Here is a 22,251-nt window from a genome sequence, read left to right as displayed (position 1 = left end):
CTCTTCCTCTAAGGCCCCAAACAACCCTCCCTTGTGCACTCCCTTTCCCCACACCTATTTCTGAAGTCTGCAGCAAGAGACCTGGTTGAGGTTGGAGGAGGGAGGTTCTTGAACCAGACCCCTGGCTGAATGGCATCAACTGAGACTATGGACCCCATCTCTGTCCATGTCCAGGCACCCAGAATACCTGAGTTAGGAAGGAAGACCTCAAGGCAAACAATATGCAGTCCCAATCCTGAAGAAGAATCCTCCACTAAAAGTTGTCCTACCAGAATCAGAGCATGAAATCTAGCAGATATCGCCAACAAATTTCTTCTTTTTTTCCAATTAAGTAATTTATTTTCCCCAATTGTATGTAAAAACAATATTAACATTTTTTCCCAAATTTCCAGTTGCAAATTCTCTTCCTCCATCCTGTCTGCTCCCTCACTGAGAAGGCAAGCAATTTGACAAAGTTTATATACAGGTATAGTTATGCAAAGTTTCCATGTTATTTTGAACTTCTGACCAAGATGGCAGAGAGAAGCCAGGCACTGTTTTAAGCTCTCCTGGCTTTCCCTCAGAATTAACATGAACCAAACCTCTTAACAGATTTTGGATCAACAGAACCTAGAGAAGAACCTAAGGGAACATCTCACAACAAGGACTGTCACAGGGGAGCATGGACATGCAGGAGAAAAAGAGCAGAGAGCCAGCTCAATGGCAGCAGGGTGAGGCCAGGGACTAACCTGAGAACAGTGGTGGAAGCGTTTGCTGTTTGCAAGGCTGTCAAATGGGAGAACTCCAGCACAGAAGCCCAGACATCAATTCAGTCAGCTTGGCTGGTCTGGACGACTTGGGCCAGGAGCCTAAGTGTTTTCAGCAGAGTCCCAGTGTTTCCAGCTGAGCCCCCACCCCCTGTTCCTGTGGGAGGGCCTGACTTTCACCAGAACAAACACAGTAACAACCCCCAGGTATTTGCACCTTGTCCCAAGATCAGAATGTGGGCAGCAGATCTCGCCCTTCCTCAATTGTTGGTTAAATTGAACAACTTTCTAGCCTGAGGGACCTGCCCAGATTGTGCAAGAATAGCCTAGATCCTGCCCCAGGCATTGGGAGCAGGCCATTAATCAACATCAAAGAAAAACCAGAGAAAGCTTCTGGCATCCCTTCCAGGCCAGTCCACTGAGTATCTCTCTGGAGTTTCTAAGCCCAGTGGGCAAGGTCTCTTGAGATCTCAGCATTGAAGATCTGTGAACCAGCCCTTCCCCCAACACAAAACCCTAGGAAAAGGGCCCAAAATGAAGAAAGACCAGGACAAAACTGGGTCCATTGAATGTTACCTTGAAGACAAGGATCCTAATTCAGAGAGGACGGGAGCTTCAGAAGAGAATATGAATCGGTCTCTATCCCAGGAAGACTTCTTAGAAGAGATCAGAAAGAAGTCTAAAAAAATCAAATGGAAAAATTAGATAAAGAAATGCAAGAGAAAATTAACACTTGTAACAAGAAAAGAAATCCTTTGGAAATACAACTGGACAAATGCAAAAAGAAAATAATTCTCTTAAAAACACAATTAGGCAAATAGAAAAAGAAAACAACTCCTTCAAAAATAGGATCAATTGGAAAAGGAGATGCAAAAGGTAAATGAAGAAAACTCTTCTCTAAAAAAAATTGGAATCTGTGGAAATTATTGACTTCATGAGACAACAAGAATCTGTTAAACAACAAAATGAAAAAAAATAGAAGAAAATGTAAAATACTTCATTGTCAAGCAAGTGACCTGGAAAGTAGATCTAGAAGAGACAATTTAACAATCATAAAACTTCCTGAAAACTTTGAAGAGAAAAAAAAGCCTGGACTTCATACTTCAGGATGTGGTGAAGAACTGCCCTGATATCCTGGAATCAGAGGGCAAAATAGTCATTGAAAGAATGCATCAGTCCCCTCCTGAAAGGGATCCCCAAATGAAAACACCAAGGAATATTGTGACCAAACTCCAGAACTATCAGATCAAGGAGAAAATCCTACAAACGGCCAGAAACAATTCAAATACCAGGGAGCCACAGTCAGGATTACACAGGACCTGGCTGTATCGTAATTAACAGATCAAAGGACCTGGAATATGATATTTCAGAGAACAAGGGAGCTTGGATTATAGTTAAGAATTCATAATCCAACAAAAATGAGCCTTCTCTTTCAGGGAAGAAGATGGATATCTAACGAAATAGGAGACATTCAACTTTTCCTGATGAAAAGAACAGAGCTAAACAGAAAATTTGGTCTTCAAACAGGAGACTCAAAAGACCCATGAAGGTAAGCAGGGGGAAGGAAAAAAAAACCCTGTTGTCCAATAAAGATTAAACTGGTTATATCCCCATCGGGAAGGAAGACTCTCATAATTCTTGAGAATTGTAACTGTAATGGAGGGAATATACTTAGGAATGGACATACATGACATGTCTATGACTTTGATGGAATGATTTAAAAATAATATCTCATTAAAAAGGGGAGAGATTAAAAAGATGGGAGGAAGGGGGAGATTGAATGGCATAATTGCATCACATGAAGAGGTACAGAGGACTTATTGTAATAGAGAGGAAGATGAAAGAAGATGAAAACCGCCTGAATTTTACACTCATCAGAGTTGACTCAGAGAGGGATTAACACATACACTCAGTTGAGTTTGGAAAGTTATCTTACCTTTTAAGTATTAAGAAGGGATCATGGAGGAGGAGGAAAGGAGGGACTGATGGAAGGAAGAAGGGATAAAGGGAAAAAAAGGGGAGGGGTTGGATAGAAGAGGGCAAACACACTGAAGGAGGTGGTATTCAGAAGCAAAATAATAGGAAATAGGGATAAGGTGGAAAAAGTGGGACAATGTAAATGGAGGGAAGATAGCATGGCAGGCAATAAAGAGTTAGTAATTATAACTCTCAATGTGGAAACTCTCCCATAAAATGGAAGCAGATAATATAGTGGATTAAAAACCAGAATCCTACAATTTGCTTGCAAGAAATACATTTGAAGCACAGAGATACACACAGAGTAAAAGTAAAAGACTGGAGCAGAATATGGTATGCTTCAGCTGAAGTGAAACAGGCAGGGGTAGCAATCCTTATCTCAAACAAAGAAGCTGCAAAAATAGATCTCATTAAATGAGATAAGGAAGGAAGCTATATCCTCATAAAAGGTACCATAGGTAATAAAATAATTTCAAAGCTAAATATATATGCACCAAGTGGTATAGCATCCAAATTTTTAGAGTGGAAGCTGAAAGGGATGTGGGAAACCTGGGACACCAATACATTGTTAGTGGAGCTACAAACTCATCCAGCCTTTCTGGAGAGCAATCTGGAATTATGTCCAAAAGGCAATAAAAATGTGCATACCCTTTGATCCAGCAAAATGATTACTGGCTCTATACCCTGAAGAGATCTTGCAAAAAAGGGTAAAAACATCACTTGCACAAAAATATTCATAGCAGCCCTGCTTGTGGTAGCAAAGAATTGGTAATCAAGAATGTCCCTCCATTGGGGAATGACTGAACAAATTGTAGTATATGTAATGGAATGCTATTATTCTATTAGAAACCAAGAGGGATGGGATCTCAGAGAAGCCTGGAAACACTGGCATGAACTGATGTTGAGTGAGATGAGTAGAACCAGAAGAACATTGCACACCCTAGCAGCAACATGGGGGTGATCATCAATCTTAATGGACTTGCTCATTCCATCAATGCGATAATCAGGGACAATTTTAGAGCACATGCAACAGAGAATACCATCTGTATCCAGAGAAAGAACTGTGGAGTTTAAACAAAAAACAAAGTCTGTTACCTTCAACTATTTTTTATTTTTATTTTTTTAGGTTTTTGCAAGGCAAATGGGGTTAAGTGGTTTGTCCAAGGCCACACAGCTAGGTAATTATTAAGTGTCTGAGGCCAGATTTGAACTCAGGTACTCTTGACACCAGGGCTGGTGCTCTATCCACTGCACCACCTAGCCGCCCCTTCAACATTTTTTAAAAAAGTGTCTTATGTAGTACATAATTTTGCTATCTCTAATATTTTATTTTTTCATTAAGGAGATGATTTCTCTCCAAACACATTCAATTTGATCAATGTATAGCATGGAAACAATGTAAAGATTATCAGACTGCCTTCTGTAGTGGGGAGGGAAGGGAGGAGGGGTGAAAATTGTAAAATTCAAAACCTTACAAAAATGATAGGTAGAAACTACTATTGTAATGTAATGTAATTGGAAAACAAATAAAATATTAATAAAAAAGAAAAAAGAGGAATCTGAAGGAGTTACAGGAAGACATAGATAACAAAATTCTACCTGTGGGAGAACTCAACCTCCTTCTCTCAGAATTAGATAAATCTAACCATAAAATAAACCAGAAAGAAGTTAAGGAAGTAAATAGAATGTTAGAAAACTTAGACATGATAGGCCTTTGGAAAAAATTGAAAGGGGATAGAAAGGAATATCCATTTTTTTCTGCAGCACTGACACCTATACAACAATTGACTATGTACTAGGGCATTAAAAACCTCATAATCATATGCAGAAAGGCCGAAATATTGAATGCATTCTTTTCTGACCATGATGCAATAAAAATCTCATGCAATAAAGGGCTGTGGCAAGATAGACCTAAAACGAATTGGAAACTAAATAACCTAATTTTAATGAATGAGTTGTATAGCATTATATGCTATACCAACAAATCAAAGAAAGAATTAATGATTTCATCCAAGACAATGACAATAATGAGACAACATACCAAAACTTATGGGATATAGTCAAAGTAGTTATTAGGGGATATATTATATCTCTAAATGCTTATATGAATAAAATAAAGAAAGGGGAAATCAATGAACTGAACATGCAACTAAAAATGTTAGAGAAAGAACAAATTAAAAATCGCCAATTCCAAATTAGAAATTCTGAAAATCAGAGGCGGCTAGGTGGCATAGTAGATAAAGCACCAGCCTTGGAGTCAGGAGTACCTGGGTTCAAATCTGGTCTCAGACACTTAATAATTACCTAGCTGTGTGGCCTTGGGCAAGCCACTTAACCCCATTTGCCTTGCAAAAACCTAAAAAACAACAATAAAAAAATTCTGAAAATCAAAGGAGAAATTAATAAAATTGAAAATAAGAAAACTATCAAACTAATAAATAAAACTAAGAGTCAGTTTTATGAAAAACAAAAAATAAACTTCTGGTTAATCTGATTTTAAAAAAAGAAGAAAACCAAATTACTAGTATCAAAAATGAAAAAGGTGAATTCACCACCAATGAGGAGGAAATTAAAGTAATAATTTGGAACTATTTTGCCCAACTATATGCCAATAAATTTGATAATCTAAGTGAAATGGATGAATATTTGCAAAAACATAAACTGCCCAAGTTAAAAGAAGAGGAAATTAAAAACCTAAATAAACCTAACTCAGAAAAAGAAATTCAGCAAGCCATCAATGAACTCCCTAAGAAAAGATCTCCAGAGCTAGATGGATTCACAAGTGAATTCTATTGGAACAATTGGTTCTAATTCTAGATTGTTTTTGTTTTTTGTTTTTCAAGGCAGTGGGGTTAAGTGACTTACCTAAAGTCACACAACTAGGTAATTGTTAAGTGTGTCTGAGGCCAAATTTGAACTCAGGTACTCCTGACTCCAGGGCCAGTGCTCTATCCAATGCACCACCTAGCTGCCCCTGGTTCCAATTCTAGATAAACAATCTGAAAAATAGGTGAAGACAGAACTCTTCCTAATTCCTTCTACGACACCAATATGGTGCTGAGACCTAAACCAGGAATACTCAAAAGAGAAAGAAAATTATAGATCAATTTCTGTAATGAATATAGATGCAAAAATTTTAAATGAAATATTAGCAAAGCAATTACAGCAAGTTATCACTAGGATAATACATTATGACCAAGTAGGCTTTATTCCAGGAATACAGGGTTGGTTCAATATTAAGAAAACTATCAGCATAATTGACTATATCAATAACAAACCTAACAGAAATCTCACTAGATGCTGAAAAAGCCTTTGACAAAATATAGCATCCATTCCAATAAAAACACTAGAGAGCAAAGGCATAAATGGATTTTTTCCTTAAAATAACAAGCAGTATCAACCATCAACCATCAACAAGCATTATATGCAAAAGGGATAAGCTAGAAGCATTCCCAGTAAGATCAGGAGTTGAAACGAGGATGTGCATTTATTTATTCAATATTGTTTCAGAAATGTTAACTTCAGCAAAAAAAGAGAAGAAAAGGAAATTGAAGGAATTAGAACTGGGAATGAAGAAACAAAACTCTCACTCTTTGCAGATGACATGATGGTATACCTAGAGAACCCTAAAAAATTATCTAATAAACTACTGGAAACAATTAGCAACTTTAGCAAAATCACAGGATATAAAATAAAGCCGCATAAATTCTCAGCATTTCTATATATTACCAGCAAGATACAGCCACAAAAAAATAGAAAGAAAAATCCTATTTAAAATAACTTCTGAGGGGCAGCTAGGTGGCGCAGTGGATAGAGTACTGGCCTTGGAGTCAGGAGTACCTGAGTTCAAATCTGGCCTTGGACACTTCATAATTACCTAGCTGTGTGGCCTTGGGCGAGCCACTTAACCCCATTGCCTTGAAAAATCTAAAAAAATAAAAAATAAAAAAAATAACTTCTGACAACATAAAATACTTGGGAGTCTACCTGCCAAGGTTGCCTCAGAAGCTCTATGAAAACAACTATAAAAAACTTTTCACACAAATAAAATCAGATCTAAATAACTGGGCACATATCAATTGCTCAGGGATGGGCCAGGCTAATATAATAAAAATGACAACGCTACCTAAATTAAACTACTTATTTAGTGCCCTACCAATCAAACTTACAAAAAATCACTTCAGTGAGCTAGAAAAAATACTAACTAAATTCATATGGAAGAACAAAAAGTCAAGAGTATCAAGGGATTTAATGTTAAAACAAATAAAAGTAAAAGAAGGTGGTTTAGCCATACCAGATCTAAAATCACATTATAAAGCATCAATTATCAACACTCTCTGGTACTGGCTAAAAAATAAAGTGATGGATCAGTGGAATAGACTAGGTGCAAAAGAGACAGCAGGAAATGATTATAGTAATCTATTTGATAATCCCAAAGACTCCAGCTTCTGGATAAGGACTCACTTTTTGATAAAAACTACTGGGAAAACTAGAAGATAGTATGTCCGAATCTAGGATTAGACCAACATCTCACACCCTGTACCAAGATAAGGTCAAAATGGGTGCAGTATATGGACAGAAAAGACAATATTATAAGTAAACTAGGAGAACAAGGAATAGTTTACTTGTCAGATCTATGGAAAGGGAAGCAATGCCCAAAAGGCAATAACAATGTAACCCTAACCCTTTTTGTAGTGGCAAAGAATTGGAAATTGAGGGGATGCCCATCAATTGGGGAATAGTTGAACAATTGTGCATGTGCATGCATGTGATGGAACACTATTTTGTTCTATAAGAAATCATGAAGGATGGGACTTCAGAAAAACCTGGAAAGACTTGCATGAAATGATACTGAGGGAGACTAGCAGATCCAGAAGAACATTATATACCTTAACACAACATGGGGTAATGATCAACCGTGAAGGACTTGCTCACTCCACTAGTGCAATAATCGGGGACAAATCCAGAAAAGGAATTGTGGAGTTTAAGCAAAGACTAAAGATTATTATCTTCAATTTTTGAAAGTTGTCATATGTATTACATAATTTTGCTATCTTTAAAGTTTTCTTTCTTCCTTTTGGATTTGTTTCTTCTCTCAACACATTCAATTTGGATCTATGCATATCATGGAAACAAATGTAAAGACTATATCAGAGTGCCTTCTGTTGGGGAGAGGGGGGAGGGAAGGGAGGGAGAAAAAATGCAAAATTCAAAACCTTTCCAAAAAAAATGGTAGGAACTACTATTGTATGTAATTGGAAAACAAAATATGTATATAATTTCTAAAAAACTTCCATGTTAAGTCATGCTATGAAAGAAAACATAAACACACACCTCTCCCTGCTCTCTCCCCCCCCAAAAAAATAAAGAAAAAATATTTTAGATCTGCATTCAGTTCCATCACTTCTTTCTCTGGAGTTGGACAGCACCTTTCATCATAAGTCCTTCTGAATTGTTTTAGATGATTGTATGACTGAGAATAGCTAAGTTAATCACAGTTATCTTCATATAATATTTATGTTACTCCGCATAATTTTTGCAATGAGTTCTGCTCATTTCACTTTGCATCAAATCATGTAAAGTTTTCCCAGGTTTTTATGAAAGTATCCCACTTGTCATTACTTTTCACAAAGTAGTATCTATCACAACTAATGTTCAGCCATTCTCCAATTGATAGATATTATTTCAATTTCCAGTTCGTTGTTACCGCTCAAAGAGCTACTATAAATATTTTTGAACATATTTATTTTTTAAAATCTTAATCAACAATGCATTAACGTTTTAATTTTCCTACATCCCTTCCAATAGTTATCATTTTTCTTTGCATCACACTGGTCAGTCTGATAGGTGTAGTGTGGTAACTCAGAGCTATTTTGAATTTGCTTTTCTCTCATCTCCTTCCCTTCCTGTATGGTAGGATAGAGTTCTACCCCCAACGTCTCTAACATGATCTAACAAATCCTTTAGCACCGACTTCTAAATCAGTCCACCTACAAGTGATGAATCAGCTGCACTGCTACCAAGCCTTGAATTTGACTTGGAGATAGAAAGAGTGAAATAATCCTTCTTTCCAAGAGCTGCTAATTTAATGAGGAAAACAAATCCAAATGAAAAAATATCTAAGTGAAATGTACAGTCATTACTTATGTATTTTGGTTATCTGAAAACCAGTAGTTGGTATTTTCATATTCTGTGTTTCCTGTGTCCAAGGCTTTTTCCCCCATTGTTATCCTTATACTTAGGAGGAGAGCAGAGAAACCTGGTGTCCTGCATTCAGATCTCACTAGGACATCAGATTGTCACAGTGCCTCACATTCTAGGTAGCCTTATAAGAGTTACAGGTTTCTCACCTTCCTTTTCTGTTGAATGGGGCCCAAGACAAACAATAGCCTCTGAGGCCTCTTCCAGAAAGCTAACCTGCTGGAGTTCTTGCCTTCAGAGTCAAGACCCAACTCTCTCGACTCTATCTAAGGTCATTTGAAGCTTCAGCATCAGGTGAAGAAGTTTAGAACGCCACACCATTTAATTCTATTTCACACCATGAAAGGGATGTTCTAGAGAAATTCCCTCCTTCTTAGGAAAGCTCCTTAAAAGCAGAAAGGTGCCTTTCCTTATGCCCCATGCTCTTAACTGGGCATAGTCCATAATAAGCACATAATTCCTGCCTCTCAATTGACTGAATCTTTACTGGACTTTTAATATGCAAAAACAAAAAGGAAAGAGACCTTGTCTTCTCCTGGCCTCATGCTGAATTAATTACCTGATCCCTGAGAAATTGGCAACTCCATCCTTACTGTGTTTGGGTTAGGGAGGTCCTTCTTTCCCTTTTCTACATGCTTTCATATGGTGTGGATATTTATCCAGAGCCTACTGAAGCTCTAGGGACCAAAAGAACAAAGACAGCAGATGTTCCCTGCTCTCCAGCTGTTTCAGTTTACATGTAAACAGTTTGAGCCTTAAGTTGGAAGGGAATAAGACTTAAGTCCTGGCTGTTCCCCTTTCCTAGAATTCAGTCTCCCTTGGTGCTGCCTGAGAGCAGCCCTAATTTCCTTTCTGATTCTGCTCCAATGACACCTTCTCCTGGATTTCTTTCCTGCTCCCCCCGGTCTCTTGTCTATACCTATATATGTATCTGCTGTGTCCCCCTTGAGAAGGGAAGTTCCTTGAAGGCAAGAACAGGTTTTGTTTTTAATTTGATTTTTCTTTTTCTTTGTATCCCAAATGCCTAGCAAAAAGTGAATGATCCTTGATTAAGAGGTTCACTCCTCTTCTGAATTATTAGCCCATCGTCTTAGCAGCATCTCAAGTCCAAGACCCAGGAGAATAGGCAGGTTCTCTAAACATCTCTTGAAACCCAGAGCAAATAGGATTTTCCCATCATACCTGGGTCAATCCCCAACAGATCTGCCCATTCCTTGGAGGCTTTTCATTCCTGGACCAGGGAAGGAGGCTGGAGGTGGCCTTGGTGTCAATTAAGATGTAGCATTTGTTTTGGAAATATTTGTTCCAATGTGATTGATGTGTTCAGGAGCAATTTGAACAGTTTCAATTTTCCATGCTTATGTGTGATTTCATCCCAGAGAAACAAAGAGAATGAAGAAAACTGCCAATTCACAGAAACTGACAGCCTGCAATCCTTTCTGCTGGCTATCTGCACCTTATAATTTCAGATCCTTTTCAAGTTAAATGGAAGATTTGGAGGTTCTCTTTTGGTGTAATAGAAACTGTGGGCAGAGGAGGACTGGTCCTCACTCAGAAACTCCATCTTCTTCCATGGGGTTAGATGCCCCACTCCCATCAGAGATCTGCTGCCCCCTGAGGAGGAGGAGGGTCAGGAAATAAGCATTTCTATAATTGCCATTACCCGACAAGCGATGTATACTTACTATCTCATTTGAGAGGACGCTCTAGCTCACAAGCATCATTTATACTAACCCTACTAGGGCTGTGAGAACTAGTTGCTGTTTCTTGCTATTTTTTTTTGTTATCCAGTTGTGGTTTTTAGGTCTGATTCTGTGACTGCATTTCCTTGGCAAACACACAGGAGTGATTTGCCATTTCCTTCTCCAATTCATTTGACAGATGAGGAAACTGAGGCAAACAGGGTTAAGTGACTTGTTGAAAGTCACACAGCTAGTACTTAGAATTGAACACAAGGCCTCCTGACTCCAGGCTGAGCACTTCATCCTCTTTGCCATCCAGATGCCCCACTGTTTATTATAGCATTTGCATATCTCGTAATCTTTTAGCATGTTTAAAACTGTGCTATCACTTTTATTTAGTTCCCTTTCTTTATATGTATCACTGATGAAGTTTTTTGGCATCACACTCCAAGCTCATTTTTCCCATAAACTCCATGGTCTTTATTCTTGAATTTTGCTTAATTCTGAAATATTTAGGAATATGTCCTGTTTATAGCAAACCTGACTGCATTTAATACCATATATAATACATTTATTAAGCATCTACTGTGTACAGATCCTTGTGCTAGGTAGTAGGGGAAATAGAAACTCTCTACATAAGCCATGGCCCCTCATGAACCCGAACAGACTAATCAAGGAATGAGAAACCACTACTCCTAGCTGTGATCCACAAAATTACTCCATCATTATATTAAGCATTAATAGCTAGCAGTTCTATCTTTCATTAAGAGTTGTAAAGTACCTTACAAATATTATCTGATTTCATTTTTCCAACAGCCCAATACTTGTGTCCAATAAGTCTGGTTGATGTTTAAGGACATTATTGGCAGGGGTGAAAAGAGTGTCAAGAAGACAGGCATGAGTTTCTCACTTTGCTGACGTAAGAGGGTCCCATCAATGACGTCAGAAATCCTCTGTAAGTTTCTAAGTGTGACAATATTCTGGAAGGAAGGGGGAGAGGAGTGACCTAGATCCTCAAGGAATTTGGGGGTTTTGTACTTTATAGCTTTGTCTGGGATAGGGATGGAGGTGGGGGAGAGGGAATAAATTGCTTTTTCACAGCTATGGAAAGAACAGTCATGAAGTTGGTGAAGAAATGCTGGGGGGATTTTTGTTTTGTTTTTAGTTTGGGGTTTTAAAAAATAAAATGAGCATTTCTATCTTGATTAGAACAGCAAAAGAAGATCAGACATGAAACTGTAGATCTTGTCTTTTTAAAGTACATCTGAAGTTCAACTTATGGTTTGCAAAACTGTCCTTTTCAACCTATCTTCTATTGAGAATAGTTTTCTTAACAGCCAGATAGCAAATTATAAGATTAAGATAGTCACTTGTCCACGGGGTGCAGGTCAATGTGGAAGTGGGAAATGTTGAAGAAATGATAGCCCTTATTGCACTATCCTTGATCTTCAGCTAGAGGGAGAATGACAGAGAAATTATGAGGGAGAGAGAAGAAGGAGGGAAAGAGCAAAAGGGAGAGAAAGAAGATGGGGAAGAGGGGAGAAAGGAGAGAAGAAAGTGTGAACCTAAAACTGTAAAAAATCTTAAAAACATAGGGTTAAAATAACCTTACAGAAAAATATAGATTAGATGTGAACTTTTATTCTCTGGGATTTAATAATAAATGTGTAGGTACAGACCATCTCCAAGATGGTCACAGGGAACAGAGACAGACTCAGCCATATTTATCCATGTGAGAAATCCCTGAGTGTTTGGTTTCCACAAGGAGGAGGCTGATAGTCAAAGAGATATATTACAGAGATTGGGGTCTGCCTAAGGCTATTGAGGCTATGTGGAGGAATGTGAATAAGACAAAAGGGGAGATAAAAGAATTGACCTCAACCAATCACTGAACTGGGAGAGGTCTTTCAATCTGACCTAAAGATACCATCCCTGAGATTAGACTGAGGCCTGCTCCAACTAGTCTTGTATTGACCTAGGGTCTCTGACCTTTGTAAGTGCACTTGTTTAATGAGGTCCAATACATATTACTACACACTGACCCTTCTGATGATTGAGGATCATCGGCAAAATATGCATTGTATGACCAGGGCGGGGAAACATATTAAGAGAGTGGTATGGGATGGACATATTGATTAGATATGTACCCTTGATCAGATCAATGGCTGGCTTGTATATAAGATTGAACATTATCACCACTCAGGACTTTTTCCCACTGGGGAGATGGCCCTTTCCTGCAGGAAAGTTTAAAAAAGCCATTAAATCACTCCAGACCAAGTTTTTATAATTATGAGCCATTTATAACAATTCACACCCAAAGAATAGGGAAAAATCATTAACTACCTTTAGTGGTCTAACCATTGAAGTTGTGCAATATTTCTGCCTAAGGCAACTTTTCAAAGATGAACATAAATTCCAGTTATCTTATCCTGGGAGGAAGGTCTTCTTAGTTTCTAATTAACAAAAGGGGAGATACCTTAAAGTCTTAATTTCTTACTAGGTTTGGCAAGGTAACTGATATGGCTTGTGTACTGACATTACTTTCATAAAGGAAAGTTAGGGGAGAAGGTGAGTGGGTGGCAGAGAGGGAAGAGAGAGAGAAGAAGGAGTAGGAGAGAGAAAGGAAAGAAGAAAGACAACAAAAGAGAGAAAAGAGAAAAAAAGGAGAAGGAAATGGGAAGAGAGGGAGAAGGAGAGAGCAGGAGGAAAAAAGGGAAGAGGCAGCAGAGACAGAGACAAACAAGACAGATGCTTGGCTATTTAATAACCCTTTCAAAGAAACTGCTTGCAGGGACGGCTAGGTGGCATAGTGGATAAAGCACCGGCCCTGGAGTCAGGCGTACCTGGGTTCAAATCCGGTCTCAGACATTTAATAACTACCTAGCTATGTGGCCTTGGGGCTAAGTCACTTTAACCCCACTTGCCTTGCAAAAACCTTAAAAAAAAAGAATCAAATCCAAATTTTGGAAAAAATATTAGAAAAAAATGATACAATATATAAGACAACTTTTAAAATGTGAGGATATTAAGTTTTGGTCTTCATTTAAACTCCATAGTTCTTTCACTATGGATATGGATGGTATTTTTCATCACAAGTCTTTTAGAATTGTCATTGATTATTTTACTGCTGAAAAGAACAAGTCCATCATCATAATTCATCATCACCCCATGCTGGTGTTTAATAATAAATCTAAAGGTCACAGGGAACTAAGATGACATAGGCATATTTATGTTTCGGTTCTGCTCATTTTACTCAGCACTAATTCATGCATGACTTTCCAGATTATTCTGTATTCATATAGTTTCTGAGTCTGCCTTGTCAGGTAGACTCCCAAGTATTTTATGTTGTCTACACTGTCTTTAAATAGAATTTCTCTTTCTATCTCTTGTTGCTGTGTCATTAGTAATATATAGAAATGTTGATGGTTTATATGGGTTTATTTTATATTCTGCAACTTTGCAAAAGTTGTTTCAACTAGTTTTTTTAAAGATGATTTTCTAGGGTTCTCTAAGTATACCTCATATCATCTACAAAGAGAGAGTTTTGTTTCTTCAATACTTATTCTAATTCCTTCAATTCTTTTTTTCTTCTCTTATTGCTAAAGCTAACATTTCTAATACGATATTGAATGATAGTGGTGATAACAAACATCCTTGTTTCAACCCTGATTTTATTGAGAATATTTCTAGCTTCTCTTTGTTGATGATTTTAGATAGATAATGCTTATAGTTTTAAGGGACACTCCATTTATTCCTATACTCTAGTGTTTTAATTAGGAATGGGTACTGTATTTCGTCAAAAGCTTTTTCAGCATCTATTAAAATAATTTTATGATTCTATTATGGATATGGTCAATTATGCTGAGAATTCATTCCTGGTATAAATCCTACTTGATCAAAGTGCATTATCTTTGCGATAATTTGCTGTAATTGCTTTGCTAATATTTTTTTTTTAGGTTTTTGCAAGGCAAATGGGGTTAAGTGGCTTGCCCAAGGCCACACAGCTAGGTAATGATTAAATGTCTGAGATCGGATTTGAACCCAGGTACTCCTGACTCCAGGGCTGGTGCTTTATCCACTGTGCCACCTAGCCACCCCGCTAATATTTTCTTTAAAATTTTTTACAACCATATTCATTAGGGAAATTGATCTATAATTTTTTTCTTTGTTTTGACTCTTCCTGGTTTAGATATCAGCACCATATTGTTATCAGAGAAGAAATTTGGTAGAATTTCTTCATCTATTTTTTCAAATAGTTTATATAGAATTAGAACTAATTGTTCCTTGAATGTTTGATAGAATTCATTTGTGAATCCATCTGGCCTTGGAGATTTTTTTCTTAGGGAGTTCAGTGATGGCTTGTTCAATTTCTTTTTCTGAGATGGGATTATTTAAGTATCTAATTTCCTTTTCATTCAACCTGGTAAGTTTATATTTTTGCAAATATTCATTCATTTCTGGGGGTGATGTTCAACATTGAAGGACTTGCTCATTCCATCAGTGCAACAATCGGGAACAATTTTGGGCTGTCTGCAAAGGAGAGTGCCAGCTGTATCCAGATAAGAAGCTGTGGAGTTTGAACAAAGTGCAAGGACTATTCCCTTTAATTTAGAAAAAAAAAACAGATATCTTATTGTCTGATCTTGTTACCTCTTAGACTTGTCTCTTCCTTAAGGATATGATTTCTCTCTCATCACACCCAATTTGGATCAAGGTACAACATGGAAACAAAGTAAAGACTGACAAATTGCTTTCTGTGGTGGGGTGGGGGAGGTAAGATGGGGGGGGAATTGTAAAACTCAAATAATATCTTTAACAAAAAACAATTTAACAACAAAAATATTCATTCATTTCACTTAGATTGTCAAATTTATTGGCATAGTTGGGCAAAATAGTTCCTAATTATTACTTTAATTTTTCTCATTGGTGGTAAATTCATCTTCTTCATTTTTGATACCAGTAATTTGGTTTTCTTCTTTCTTTTTTGTAATCAAATTAACCAAAGGTTTATCTATGTTATTGTTTTTTTCATAAAAACCCCTCAGTTTTATTTATTAATTTGATAGTTTTCTTATTTTCAATTTTCTTAATTTCTCCTTCGATTTTCAGGATTTCTAATTTGTTATTTAATTAGGGATTTTAAATTGTTTTTTAATCTGAATTTTTTAGTTGCATGCCCAATTTATTGATCTCCTTTTTCTCTATTTTATTCATGTATACACGTAGAGATCTAATATTTCTCTTAACAATTGCTTTGACTGTATCTCACAAGTTTTGGTATGTTGTTTTCTTATTGTCATTGTCTTGGGTTGAATTATTAATTACTTCTATGATTTGTTGACCCACCCATTCTTTAAAATTAGACTATTTATTTTTCAATTAATTTTAGGTCTATCTCTCCATGGCCTTTATTACATGTAATTCTTGTTGATTCATAATTTGAAAAGGGTACAATCAGTATTTCTGCCTTTCTGCATTTGATTATGATTTGATTATAAATATATGAATATACCATAATACATGGTCAATTTTTGTGTAAGTGCTCTATGTAGCAAAAGGCATATTCCTTTCCATCCATTAATTTTCTACAGGGGTTCATCATATTTAACTTTTCTAAAATTCTATTCACCTCCTTAACTTCATTCATGTTTATTTTATGGTTATATTTATCTAATTCTGAGAGAGAGAGAGAGAGGTTCCCCATCAGCATAGTTTATCTGTCTATGTCTTCCCATAACTCATTTAACTTCTCCTCCAAGAATCTGGATGCTATAGCTCTTGGTACATATCTATTTAGTATTGAAATTACTTCATTGTCCATTAGGAGGACGTTGTTTCCTTCCCTACCCCTTTTAATGAGAACTATTTTTATAATTTTTTCACTTCATGTGAAACATAACATATTCTGTTCCAGTCTTTTACCTTGCTTCTGTGTGCATCATTCTGCTTCAAATGTGTTTCTCAAATGCAGCCTATTTTAAGATTCTGGTTTTTCTACTCTGCTACCCATTTCTGTTTTATGAGAGAGTTCATCCCATTCATATTCACAGTTATAATTATTCTTTATTACCCCTTATGCTATTTCCCCTCCATTATTGTTTTGTTTCTGATTACCACCTCCCTCAATCTGTCCCCCCCTTCTATCAGCCACCCTCCCTTTTCTTCCCTCTTTTCCTTCTCTCCTTCTTCCTTCCCTCCCTTCTTTCAATTCCTCCTTCCCTTGCCCACCCTTTTGCCTCCTAAAACTTGAAGGGTAAGATAAATTTCTAAACCCAAAGGTGTATATATTAGACCAAATACAATGAGAATAAGATTCAAGAAATTTTCACTCCCTCTCTTTTTTCTCTATACTGTTATAGGTCCTTTGAGATGTCATTTATTCAATTCTGCCTCCCCTTCCTCTCATCTCATTATACTCCCCCCCTTTTTTAATATCTTAATTTTTAAAAATCATTCTGACAGAATCAATTATGTCCATACCTTCAGCCTAAGTATGCTCCCTATAAACAGAATTATGATTCTCAAGAGTTTTGAGAAAAATCCTTCTGATAGGGATGTAACCAATTTAATCTTATTGAATAGCCATCTTTTTCTTTTCTTATTAAACAGCAGTCTGTTTCCATTTTCATGTATCTCTTGAGTCTCCTGTTTGAGGATAAAATTTTCTGTTCAGCTCTAGTCATTTCATCAGGAAAGTGTGGAAATCACCTATTTCATTAAATATCCATCTTTTCCTCTGAAAGATTATGTTTAATTTTGCTGGGTAGTTGATTCTTGTTTGGAATTCAAGCTCCCATGCCTTTTGGAATTTCATATTCCAGGCCATTTGATCCTTTAATAATGATACTGCAAGATCCTACTGTGTAATTCTGACTGTAATCCTGACTGGGGTTCCTTGGTATTTGAATTGCTTCTTTCTGGCCACTTGAAGAATTTTCTATTTGATCTGTGCAGGATTTTCTCCTTGATCAGATAATTCAGGAGTTTGTTTATAAAATTCCTTAGCATTTTTCATTTTAGGATCCCTTTCAGGAGGTGATCAGTTGGAATTCTTGTGATGATTATTTTGTCATCTGGTTCCAGAATGTTAGAGCAATTCTCCTTTACAATTTCCTGAAGAATGATATCCAGGCTCTTTTTTTTGGTCATGGTTTTCAAGTAGTCCAATTATTCTTAAATTATCTTTCTTTCCTGGATCTATTTTACAGGCCAGTTGTTTTATCAATGAAGTATTTAGCATATTCTCCTATTTTTTCATTTTTTGATTTTGTTTAACCAGATTCTTGGTTTCTCATAAAATTGTTAACTTCCATTAGATCAATCCAATTTCTCAAAGAGCTATTTTCCTCAGTGAGCTTTTTCATAACCTTTTCCATTTGATCAATTCTATTCTTCAAAAAACTGTTGTCTTTTTCCAATTGCCCAATTGTATTTTTGAAGAATTTTGTTTTCTTTCATCACTTTTTGTTGCAAGATGTTAATTTTCTCTTGCATTTTTTTTTCAAAATTCTTCCATTTGATTTCTAAAATTCTTTCTAAGGCCTTCTAAGAAGTTTTTCTGGGCTAGAGATCAATTCATATTCTCCACCACAGTTTCACTTGTAGCATCCCTTCTGCTCTCCTTTTCTGAGCCTGTGTTTTGACCATCCTTATCTCCAAGGTAACTTTCAATGAACCCCACTTTTCTCTGACCTTTCTTATTCATTTGAGTTTTGTTATCTGTCCCAAGGTTCTTGTGGTGGGAGAGGGGCTTGCTCGAAACTCTTTAGTGTTGAGAACCCTAGAGACTTGCTTACTGACCTGGGGTTACCAATGGTAAGAACTCCATAGGTTGCACAGTGAACAGACCGGATCATCTGTACTGATTATGTCTGCTGCCCAATCTCTGGGCCACTGGGAATGCTAGGGGTGCCTGGGATGGTCTCTGTGCTGTCCAGGCTGTTTTATATAATAGCACATATAAAGCATATATCAAATTGCTTACCATCTGAGGAAAGGGGAGAAGAGGGGAAAGAGGAAGAGAGGGAGCAAGAAAATTTGGAATTTAAAAATTATTTTTAAGATAAATATTAAAATTTGTCTGTATATGTGCTCTGAAATAGGAACTGATGATGATGATGATGATGATGATGATGATGATGATTTTTCTTTGTATCCCAAGTGCTTAGTCTGGATCTAAGAAGCACTGGTAAATGTTTACTGATTGATTATTTTACCCTCTCCTGACCTGGCTCAACCCAGGAGCATTTAGGCTATAAACTTGTCTTCATCATCTTCCAAGGCCAGCCTTGAGGGTATCAACTGGTCAGAGGCTGAATGAACAGAGCAGTGATCCCAACAGTGATGTTAGAGATATAGCACATGTATGTGTCAGGTCAACAGCTTCTAAATTTATTATAACCAAGCATTAAGGACTTCCTAGAAGCTCTAGGCCCAAGAGCACTGCTAAGGAGTCACTTATTTACTGGCTGGTTCCCTTTCTACTCCCAGAAGAATCAAGGCCCAATGCCCTCCAAAGTGGTTTGAACATAGCAAAGTCTTCATTGTCTGAATAGTCAGAGAATTCAGCCACTAGAAAGTCAACATCTAAACTCCCCTCTAGGAAAGGGAGTTTGCTCCACAGCCATGTCCCATTCTCCCCTAGGAGGGTACTGAGGCCAGGAATACCTGAGAGAGCAGATGGGGCCACTGCTACCTTCCAGAAAGATTAACATGTACACTGAGCCAACTACCACTGGACTCCTCCCAGGAGTGGCCTGGAAACTTGGGGTTCATCTGAGATTCAGAGGGAAGGGGGAAAATAAAAGTGCAAAGTGAAGTTTCTCCTTTGGTTAAAGGGAGTCACCCTGAGTTTGTCAGGGAGGGAGGGTGGCATGGTGGCAAGAATTCTTGTCTGTATACCTAGATGCCCTACAACTTGTGAGGCCAGATTCAAACTAATGATGAGTCTAACTGACTCTTGACCTGGCCTTCTATGCATTATGTCACCCACAAGAAACCCCAACAAAATTGTTGATTGAATAATTGATCATTTTCTATCCACATCTGAGGGATTGGGAGAATTTGATTAGGCCATTTGGTCAAACCTGTTGGTCTCATAATCCAACTCACATTTCTCTCCTATTTTCATTCTCCTTTCAGCCCTGTTATCAACAGGAAGATTGCCTAGAATTTATCAATCAAAGAAGCAAACAATCAGCAAGTATTATTAAATATTATCAAAATGTAATGATAATACTACTACTACTACTACTACTAATAATAATAATAATGAGATTTTTCAAAACTATACAGGTAAAAAAATTGATCATAACAGTAGTCAACCTTCACTTTACAATAGGTCAAAAGTCATTGACTGTCTTCTCTTATGTTAACTACAAACTCAGGAAGACAATGATCATAGGATGCTGGAAGACTTGTCCTGCCCTCAGAATGCTTAAAGTCCAGGAAGAAATAACAATTAATCAGACAGCCTTGCATAAGCATGATCAACTTAATAGGATGGTCTCCAGGAAAAATTAAAATTTTGCCTACTCTTGTTATGTATTTTCTGTTCCCTTCCCCTTGAGGCTGTATAAGTATCCTGATCTCCCACAGTGCAGCTTGGGGTGGTCATTACCAGAATGACCTCTACCTATAGGTTAATGGTGAATCCCAGAGAATAAAACTTCATGTCTAATCTCTCTTTTTTTGTCATTTTATTTTAACTCTATATTTTGGGGGTTTATGATGTTTAGAGTTCACAGTTTTGTGCTGTGACATGAAGAAATGGGTGGGGATTTTGAGATATAACTAGACTCCACTCAAACATGCTCCTTGGAAGGAAATAGGTCTGTGACTTTTCAAATCCCTTCTCTATTTAGAACCAGTGTTTTAGTTAACAAATGTGGGATTAGACGATTTTGACTTGGAAATGAGGTAAACAGATTCTGAGCATAGGCAAAACTGGCCTTGAAATCAGGTTAGTCTGCCACTTTTTCAACTCAATTGCTCTATTTTTTTGTGTTTGTTTGTTTGCTTAGTTTTTGCAAGGCAATGGTGTTAAGTGGCTTGCCCAAGGTCACACAGCTAGGTAATTATTAAGTGTCTGAGGTCGGATTTGAACTCAGGTACTCCTGACTCCAGGGCCTATGCTCTATCCACTGTGCCACCTAGCTGCCCCATAATTTTTTTAAAACTTGTTTTGGGGGGGGAGGCCAGGTGGCGCAGTGGATAGAGCATGGCCCTGGAGTCAGGAGTACCTGAGTTCAAATCCGACCTCAGACACTTAATAATTACCTACCTATGTGGCCTTGGGCAAGCCACTTAACCCCATTGCCTAAAAAAAAACCCAAAAAACTTTTTTTGTGGGGGCAGCTAGGTGGCACAGTAGATAGAGCACAGGCCCTGGAATCAGGAGGACCTCAGTTTATATGTGGCCTCAGACACTTAATAATTACCCAGCTGTGTGACCTTTGGGCAAGCCACTTAACCCCATTGCCTTGCAAAAAGCAAAAAAAATAACAACAACAACAAAATTTTTTTCTGTTTAAAGTTTGAAATATTCTCTGGAATTTACCTTGATTGTCCTCTATAGTGAGAATTTATTCCAGGGGTCCCCTCTATTTTGTGTCTTTAGGATCCTCTTGGGTGAAAGTAACTGGGAATCCCATTGTGTTGTTTGTCTTTTGTTTATGGCCTCAGGCACCCCACTAAAATGAGAATTTATTTGGGAGTGTGTTTTATTTTGTGTGTATTTAGGCCTTATGTGCCCCTCTAGAATCAGAGATGTGCTCTATTTTGTGTTTCTTTAGGGGTGTCTTTGGGGCCCTCTTAGGTGAGAGCAATTAAGAGTCCTCCTTATGTGGGTCTTTTTATTAAATTGTTCAGTCTCTGGTATCCCTCTAAGTGATATCATTTTGTTGCCACTGGGTTTGGGGGCACCAGATAAGGACAGAAATTTGTGATAACCAAAAAATGAGAGTCACTGAAAGATGAATGATTCAAACATTCTCTGGGAATTTAAAACTTCTCAGGATTTTATTATAAAATATTGAAAAGTAAATTGGAAAAAAAACCTTTTCCACAAAAAGGGCCAACAAGCACTTTAGGATAGGGTGAGTAACAAAAGGCTGGATGAGGTTGCTTGGTAGACAGAAACAGAGAGGGAGATAAAGAGAGTTAGGGATAAAGTCAGTCAGAGAGATCTGACTGGGAGAGAGAGAGAGAGAGAGAGAGAGAGAGAGAGAGAGAGAGAACCAGTCAGAAGAGGAAAAAGAAGAAGAAGAAAAAGAAAGAGGAGGAGGAGGAAGAGGAAGAAAAGAAAGAAAGAAAGAAAAAAAGAAAGAAAAAGAAAGAAAGAAAGAAAAAAGGAAGGAAGAAAGGAAGGAAGGAAGGAAGGAAGGAAGGAAGAAAGGAAGGAAGAAAGAAGAAAACATTTCCTGTTAAATATCCTTCTGTAGGAGGTTGGACAAAGGGTGGTGCTTGGGGAGAGGTCTTACACCTTGGGCTAGGCATCTTCCATTGGCAAACTACACACCAATCATTTCTGTCCCAAGGTGTGCTACCCCCAAGTTCAACATATCATTTCCAGTCACACCAGTGTCTATGGACAACATTAGGTGAATGGGAAAATGGGAGACCCGATACAAACAACAGGGGTCAGT

The 22,251-nt window shown here is 37.4% G+C and overlaps 1 protein-coding gene across 1 annotated transcript in view; it reads left to right on the top strand.

Annotated features, from left to right (window-relative positions):
- The first annotated feature begins 661 nt into the window (after positions 1-661).
- Positions 662-22,251, top strand: part of LOC141505544 (transcription initiation factor TFIID subunit 4-like) — a 43,048-nt gene continuing 21,458 nt past the window's right edge. Inside the window, exons 1-2 of the mRNA XM_074211499.1 lie at positions 662-710; positions 883-953. Of these exons, the coding sequence (XP_074067600.1) occupies positions 662-710; positions 883-953 (120 nt within the window). The remainder of the gene's footprint in view (positions 711-882; positions 954-22,251) is intronic.

Source organism: Macrotis lagotis, chromosome 1 (assembly GCF_037893015.1).
Source record: "Macrotis lagotis isolate mMagLag1 chromosome 1, bilby.v1.9.chrom.fasta, whole genome shotgun sequence".
Classification (NCBI taxonomy): Eukaryota; Metazoa; Chordata; class Mammalia; order Peramelemorphia; family Peramelidae; genus Macrotis; species Macrotis lagotis.
This window is presented reverse-complemented; position numbering and strand designations above follow the sequence as displayed.